This window comes from Arachis hypogaea, chromosome 10, assembly GCF_003086295.3.
Source record: "Arachis hypogaea cultivar Tifrunner chromosome 10, arahy.Tifrunner.gnm2.J5K5, whole genome shotgun sequence".
Lineage (NCBI taxonomy): Eukaryota > Viridiplantae > Streptophyta > Magnoliopsida > Fabales > Fabaceae > Arachis > Arachis hypogaea.
This window is the reverse complement of record NC_092045.1, coordinates 7957826-7965732: the sequence shown is the minus strand read 5'-3', so window position 1 is coordinate 7965732 and position 7907 is coordinate 7957826. Positions and strand designations below refer to the sequence as shown.

The following is a 7907-nucleotide window of genomic DNA, read 5'->3' as shown; positions in this document are numbered from 1 at the left end:
TTATTTTTTTACCAAAGATAAGAGACTCGAATTCGCAACCTCTTAATTGAGTACGAAAAGATTATGTCATTTAAGCTATTACTCATTGGCCTATGTTTACTTCTTTAAGAAACTAAATCAAAGGAAATTAATATAATTTCCCTTTCCTTTAAAAAAAAATCCATTTTGTTATATTATACTACTTTTTTAGTAAATAATTTATATGCTTAGACATCTCACCTGATCTGTACAACTAAGAAAGGCAGAAAAAGAAGCCACAAAAAGAAAAAGAAAAAAAAAGAAAATAATAAAAAAAAGGTTGGACACTTGCTGTTGAGAGAGGTAAGCAGCAAAATCCAACGACAACAAAGGTTTTGGGTATTATTCTCAAATTTCACTACCATAATTCTTAATAATAATAATTGTTTAATTTAATTTCGTTTTTGCATCGTTATATAAGAACAGGACATTTTTCTTTTATATTTTATTTTTAATATTATATATATTTTTATTTTATTTTGTGTGTGTGAGTTTGTTGTAACCGTTGGATCACTTATTTGTTTTTCTTTTTCGATCTGTACTTTGGTGTTTGGGAGAAGAGTGAAGACTCATGAATGCTATAGATCCGAGTGTCTCATACAACATTCGTCGCATTATAATTCGCATTTAAGCTCTGTTTTTTTTTTTATTGTTATTTTTTGTTTTTTTAATTTTCTGAACTTGACTTTGGGATCTTTAAACGCACCCTACTCTTTCTAGTTTCTGTACTCTTTCACCAAGCTCTTATATTTTCAACCCAATTTTGACTTGGGAGGAGTTTCGGTAAGTCAAATTCCACTACCTGTTTCTGATTTTTGTTGTTTGTTTTTTTTTTTTTTTTTTCCAACCTCAATGGTGGCTTTTTAGGTTTCCAAAGTTCAATTCTTTGGTCTCAATTTGAACCCCACAATTGGGATCTGTTGCTGGCTAATGTTCTAGGGTTTTAGGGAGTGGAGGTGTCAAATTTTGGGGGTTTTCTGGGATGTTTGATGCGTGTTAATAGTGTTTACGCATTGCATTTTGAATGGCACAGTTGTTCCGTTGAGTCACTGTATTGGTAATCTGAATTTGCTTTAATTTATTTTGAGATAATGGGGTTTTGTTGACTCAAGTCACAGTCTGCTGCATGATACTGTGTAGTATTGGGTAATTAGAGAAGCAATTAGATTATTAATCTATTGAAGAATGAGCATATAACAAAAATGTAGGAAGAAATTTTTTGTTTTATTCATTTATTTGGGTTGTAAATGATTGATTGTTGGGGCTTGAATTTATTGTAGGGTTGAGCTTAATTAAAGGTCAAGGGTTGCTCATTGGGTATAGAGGGATTTTGAGTTTTGTTTTGATGGAGAGCTTGAGGTTGAGGTGATTTGGTCTTGCACTGAACTAGGTAGTGGAAATGCCGGCCTCCCCAGTGATGAGATACTCTCCTGGGAGGGAGCCAAGAACAGATGGTCACAAGCGGGGCCGCAGCCTCGAAGGAGGATTGCTCTTAAGGGAGAAAGATGACGATCTTGCTTTGTTTAGTGAAATGCAGACCAGAGAAAGGGAGAATTTTTTGCTTCAACTGTCCGACGACTTGGAAGACTCATTCCGTAATTTCCTATACTGAGATCCTAAGGGATGTTTGTTAGTTTTTTTTTTTTACAGGAAAAAGTGAGGGGTAATGGAAGTCTTGTAGTTATAAATTTTACGCTACAACTCCTTCAAAACCCTCGTTTCCCCTCCAAACTCTTAACTCAAACATTCCCTAAGGGAACATTGTGTTTATTTTTGGGTTCTGCCTTTGTGTAATGTAATGTTCATGCATTTGTTTCCTCTTTGTTGTGTGTTTTATTTTACAGCTACCAAGTTGAGACATTTTTCTGATGTCAACCTTGGAATCTCCATTCCGGGTCGAGGTCAAACTAGTGACTTGCTTAATGCTGATGGCGACAAGAATGACTATGATTGGTGAGTAGCATTCCTAATTTGGTACTCTACATTGCCAAATCACATTGAATTTTCTTACTATTTACTATTGTCATTTTTTATGCATTCCAATTCATTTACTTGGTTGGACAATAATTCAAGCTTCTTGATCACAAAGCTTGAGATTAGTCAATTTCTGGTCATCACTGCTTAGTTCACTGATGTCAGTCTATATATTCATTTCTAAAGGTTATTGACACCCCCAGACACACCACTGTTTCCTTCATTAGATGATGAACAACCACCATTGAATATTCCCAGCAGAGGAAGGCCTCAGAGTAAACCTATTTCCATATCAAGATCTTCTACGGTGAGCTTTGAATACATTTGTAGTTAAGCTTATACACAGTTATATGTTTCAGGAAGAAAAAGGTTCCTCTCGAATTCTTTTTCTCATCTTGAAAAATGTTTTTTGTGCTTTTACTTATCAAGCATCTTATGCTGGATGACCACCTCATCTATCAGATGGAGAAAAGTTATAGAAGCAGTAGGGGCAGTGCAAGCCCTAATCGTGCAAGTCCTAATCGTGCAAGTCCAAATCGTTTAAGTCCCTCCCCTCGTTCTGGAGCTAACACACTGCAATCAAGGGGAAGGCCATCGTCATTGCCAAATTCCAGTCCAACCCCAATTTCACAGTATGGGACTCCGTCTAGAAGACCATCTCCACCACCAAATAAACCCATGACACCTGCTTCTAGGTCTTCCATTACTACTCCCCGGAGGATGAGTACCGGCTCTAGTGGTCATGTAGTCTCATCGGGGAAGAGGGGGACTTCACCAGTGAAGACAAATCGTGGAAATTCTGCATCACCAAAAATAAGGGCATGGCAAACTAATATTCCTGGATTCTCTTCTGAAGCACCTCCCAATCTTCGTACATCATTGGCCGATCGACCTTCATCATATGTGAGGGGTTCATCTCCGGCATCCAGAAACGGTAGGGGTTCATCTCCGGCATCCAGAAATGGTAGGGGTTCATCTCCGGCATCCAGAAATGGTAGGGGTTCATCTCCAGCATTCAGTAGGCAATCGATGTCACCAACTGCTTCTAGGAGCAGTAGCTCGTTTTATAGTCATGATCGAGATCAGTTTAGCTCACTGAGCAAAGGTTCTGTGGCATCATCTGGAGATGATGATCTAGACTCTTTGCAGTCCATCCCAGTGGGTAGCTTAGACACACTGGATTCCCGAAGGGCTGGTTCATTTTCAACAAACAGAACTCCTACCTTTTCCAAGAAATCAGCCAGGATTGTTTCCCCTAATTCTGCTCCTAAAAGATCATCATTTGACTCTGCTTTCCGGCAAATGGTATGTTTATCTAATTCTCCTATTGAACAGTGTTACTTTTTTAAACGAAATGTGTTAATTTTTCATGCCAGTTAGAAGTTGATACTTTTAGGGTAGTAATCCCTGAAGAAACGTGAACTCTCTCTCTCTCTCTCTCTCTCTCTCTCTCTCTCTCTCACACACACACACACACACACACACACACACACACACACACACACACACACACACACACGTGCATGTAACTGAAGCAATATAAAATGGAAACTTAACCATCCTTCTGTACCTCCTTCAACGACAATTTTGAAGTTATCGTTGTTTTTATGTATCTTTACATATTCTCTAGTGCTATAATTGTTATTTTTTGCTTGATTTCTGCAGCATGTGGTCTTTCCTATGTGCATGTATTTTTAATTGACCTTGATTGAACAAACTACTGTATGCTAATAGCTTCATATAGAGTCACAATTGAGTCCCCCCCTGCTGTCACATTCTTGCACCAACAAATAAATCCCCCTTTTGCCATGATTTCTTCTCGAATGCACTTTTCTTTTTGGATGTAACAAATCTACTTATTTTTATAATTACCTTTCAAATCCTATGCAGGATAGAAAAAGTCCTCAAAACATGTTCCGGCCACTTTTATCAAGTGTTCCAAGTACAACCTTTTATGTTGGAAAAGGAAATTCAGCCCAACGCTCCCTTGTATCTAGGAATTCCTCTGTCACTACTAGCAGCAACGCAAGCTCTGATCAAGGTACAGGTTTTGCACTAGATATTGAAGGGAGTGACCACAATCAAGATGATATGGCTAGTGAAACTGACAAGATACTATACCCTGATATTCATGAAGAAGTGTTTGCCTTTGATAAAATTGATAAATTAAATGCCAATGTTGAGCATCAGACCAATACAGAAGCAATTGATGTCGTGCACAACGAAACTAGAGGACTTAAGGTTCTTGGTTCAACTGTATCTCCAGAGCCTGTTTATCATGGTGGTATTGACATTGTAGTCAATGAAGGCTCAGAAGCTTCCCTCCTCATGGGTGACAATTCTGAAACTGGTAGTTTCGAAAATACAGCAATCTGTTCTCATTGTGGTTGCTCTTACGAGGCACCGGATGAAGTTGAGAAGAATATTGGGATTTGTCCAGAATGCAGAAAGAAGACCAGAGTTTTGAAAGCCATCATACTTGAGACAGCTTTGACTGTACCCGAAGATTCTTCAGGAATTTCTAGAAACAGGCCTGAAGAAGAAGAAGCATCAGCTACAACAAGCTCATCAAATGTTACTTCTAAACTGCCACAAGAAACTGATGCAGTTAATTTGAGGTTTCCCCATGGTGAACAGGAAGCTGAGGAAAGTCAAACATCATGCAGTGAACAAATCCAGGATCACTCACAAAGCAGATCTCTTGTTGGTTCACTGACACAGGTAGATGGGCAGGTGTCTACAACCCCACTAGAAATGAACCAGTCAGAAGTTGATTGCAAGTCTCATGAGGAATTTGGTGATCAGCAATTGAACAACAGCGAGCAGCCAAATTTGAAAGTGGACTTCACAGAAGGTGCTGGTATTTCTGTATTGCTGAAAAGGTCGAACAGCCACAAAGGAACTGTAATTCAGGGCAGGTCTTTTTCTGCCTCAAGAATTTCTTATGATGATCTGTCTTTTTCAAGGGACAGTGTAACCAGTATTAGAAGCTCAACAAGGCAAGGTAGTTGTTCTGCCTCGTCATCGGTTGATTTTAGCTCAACTAGACAGACAGAGTTTCGTGGTCAAAGGCAGTTGAGTAGCAGGAAACTAGACGTAGATTGTGGATATGACTTGAGGATCAAGGCTCCTAGTGCTGGTTCATCTTTCTCTGGAACCTCAAACCATTCTCACCATGGATTAGATCTCGCAACTCATGATAATTACCGCAAAACAGAATGTCGCTCTGTGGAGGACACATCCCAAGTTCTGCAAGAAAGATTAGCTTCAGAAAATGCAGTGACGGATGTAATTGATGCATCTTCTATAAGATCAATTGTTGAGGAAAATAAATTTGAAATTGATGATGAGGGCAGAGTAAAAAGTGCTTCAGAATCTTTGAGCCAGACTGCTGGTGTTCAGTCTGAAGACAATTCAGTCGCTTCATTTCCAAATATTCGGGATTGTATTTCACATGAAAATGTTGAAGACCATCAAGATACCGAAAGGAGTGTACCAAATACAGAAACATTAGTCAAGGTTTCAGAGTCATCCTTTGATGAGAAAGAGGATGTGCAGGATTCTTTTTTTGCTACTAACAGTTCTACAATTACAGAAACAGAAATAGAAGGGAATTCTGAGAACAATACTGGCACAGTGAATGAAGATCTTTCCCAATTATCAAAGAGTTTCCCGGATGAGTTTCAGGAACCTCGTGCCCAAAATCCTTCCGATGATTGTGTTACAGCTTCTGTTTCAGAGATGAATGCCTCTGACTATTCCCATGGCATAGGTATGACATTTTTTTGCATTGAGATGACAAATGAAAAGATATTGCAAATAAGTGACTGAGATGAAAATGCATGCTTCCCATATTCCTACTTTTCCTCTCCAAGATGTACTTATGCACATAATTCATTTTGGTTTGTTTGAGATGATAAGGTTTGAACCGAAAATCTGATGCATACTAATCAAATCCCTCATCACTAGATCACTCCTATTGGCCTCACGCACATACTTCAGGGTTTGTGGTGTGGTAATATTTAGAAGTTTATGAGAAGAAAAAACAATTCTTGAATTTGCTTTATTTGATACTATCATGAGTGATTTGGCTCTTCTAAAGTACAAAAGTTGGTAAAGTGAGATATTGAGGCAATAATATGATATGATCTAATGCTGTTCAATATTGAATCTTGGTAGGTAGTTAAAAATTATAATGTTTTGAGAGATCGTTTCTTGATGTATTTCCTCAATATTTCCTCAAATGTAAAATAAATGACGACATTTCGGGGTGATGTTCCATATCTTTGTTTAGGGATTTTAATTTTGATGCCCATGCATTTGTGCTTTTCGGATGTTAGAGGCATTATATTAAATGCAGATTCTGTTGTTTTGGAGTGCTTCTATGCTACTTTTTGAATATTACATATCTCTGATTGTGTCTCATAAGTGCTGTACGAGAATTGCCAAGCACTATATATAAACTTGTAGTTCTTTTCTTTTGTTGGGGATAGAGGTTGATGCTGAGGAGGAGCCATAACTTGGAACAAGTTCATGGAGTTTGCTGTTGTGAAAATATTTCTGCTTCTCTACTTGGTGCTTGCAAAGTTGTAGTCTATTTTTCCACTGAAATCAGTCAAAATGAATACATGCCCAATTTCTAATTGTTCTTTATTGTTTTATGGCAGAGGGATCAACAGTAACAGTGGAGTGTCAAGGTCCAGGGAACACAAGAAGCCTGACACTCGAAGAGGCGACCGATACCATACTTTTTTGCAGCTCTATTGTCCATGATCTTGCATATCAGGCTGCAACAATGGCAATGGAAAAGGAATTCTCTGACCCATTTGAAGGTTCTGAGCCAACAGTGACAGTATTGGGGAAACCCAATTCTGATAGGAAGGAAACTCGCAGCCGGACCATTGGCAAGCGCTCTTTGAAATCCCACAAAGCAGCAGCCAGGCAAAGGAAGTTGGAAACTGATGTCAAACCCCCTCCGGGAAAAATAACCGAAAACGACGAAAATATCAACGAGCCTTTCATGCGGAATGTCGGCATTCCTAACGAGGTTGATAGTACGAAGCCGCCCCCCAAGCTCGAGTCAAAGTGCAACTGCATCATAATGTGAGAGTTTCTGCACCTTCACTTTGGCCTTTTTACACAGGAGAACTCAGCCAAGTGCTTGCACCTTAATGGTTTAGTTTTGAAGGCTGTTTGGGATAAATAACCATTGCCCAATTGGTTTATATGCTGGTTCCAATATATATTTTGTAACAAATGCCACGCTGTGTTTGACATAATTGTAAAGTAATTTTTTATTTTTCCCTTTTCTTTTTTCTTCTTTATCTTGGAGGATTGTTCCTGTGACCCCCTCTAGTTGCTGAATTACTGATTGTTATTTCCATCTCAATTGAGTGATCCATCAATGGAAGTGTGAAGTAGAAAAGCATTTATATTCGTTAAAATTGCTGTTTGTATTATAGTCCTTAATGTTATTTCTTTGTTTTATTTTTGTTTACTTATTAGGGGGTGATAATGTCACTTTTAAATTGATTACACTATCTTTTAATTATATATTTGATTTTTTTTCTAAAATTATCCATAATTTTTAATTTTTTATGGATATGGTAAAAGAAAATATGAGAAAATGTTGATATAATAAATTAAGAATTGGAAATAGTTTTGAAAGAAGATAAAAAAGTATAATTAAAAAGAAGTGATGTTATGAATTTGAAGGTGTCGTTATCATTTCTCATTCATTATCTTCTGTTCCTTTTATCTATTACTACAAAAAAAAAAAAGGCAAATCTAAGCATTACAAGTCATATATATACATTGTTTTTACTCTGCTGAAACTAGTATTTAACTAACTCAATTCTAACTAACCAAACTGATCTAACCATAATAACTAATCTTGAACATTCTATTCTTGAATC

At 37.6% G+C, this 7907-nt stretch overlaps 1 protein-coding gene across 7 annotated transcripts; it reads left to right on the top strand.

Annotated features, from left to right (window-relative positions):
* The first annotated feature begins 219 nt into the window (after window positions 1-219).
* LOC112715043 (uncharacterized) lies at window positions 220-7436 on the top strand. Of its 7 annotated transcripts, none has more exons than XM_072204561.1 (7): window positions 220-357; window positions 1299-1613; window positions 1863-1971; window positions 2179-2299; window positions 2455-3297; window positions 3883-5764; window positions 6486-7436. In XM_072204561.1, exons 2-7 carry the CDS (start codon window positions 1418-1420, stop codon window positions 6509-6511), a joined length of 3177 nt encoding a protein of 1058 aa, XP_072060662.1. In that variant the 5' UTR covers window positions 220-357; window positions 1299-1417; the 3' UTR covers window positions 6512-7436. The 7 variants fall into 7 exon arrangements, with proteins under 7 accessions (XP_072060662.1, XP_025622567.1, XP_072060664.1 ...); XM_025766782.3 differs by having other exon boundaries at window positions 228-357; window positions 6660-7436; XM_072204563.1 differs by having other exon boundaries at window positions 322-357; window positions 1409-1613; window positions 6660-7436.
* The last annotated feature ends 471 nt before the right edge of the window (window positions 7437-7907 follow it).

Excerpts from the sequence above, each read along its gene's own strand:
- LOC112715043 (XM_025766782.3), top strand. The coding sequence starts at position 1,418 with ATGCCGGCCTCCCCAGTGATGAGATACTCTCCTGGGAGGGAGCCAAGA. Across the intron at positions 1,614-1,862 it reads CGACTTGGAAGACTCATTCC|CTACCAAGTTGAGACATTTT; the intron begins GTAATTTCCTAT and ends TTTATTTTACAG. Across the intron at positions 2,300-2,454 it reads CCATATCAAGATCTTCTACG|ATGGAGAAAAGTTATAGAAG; the intron begins GTGAGCTTTGAA and ends CTCATCTATCAG.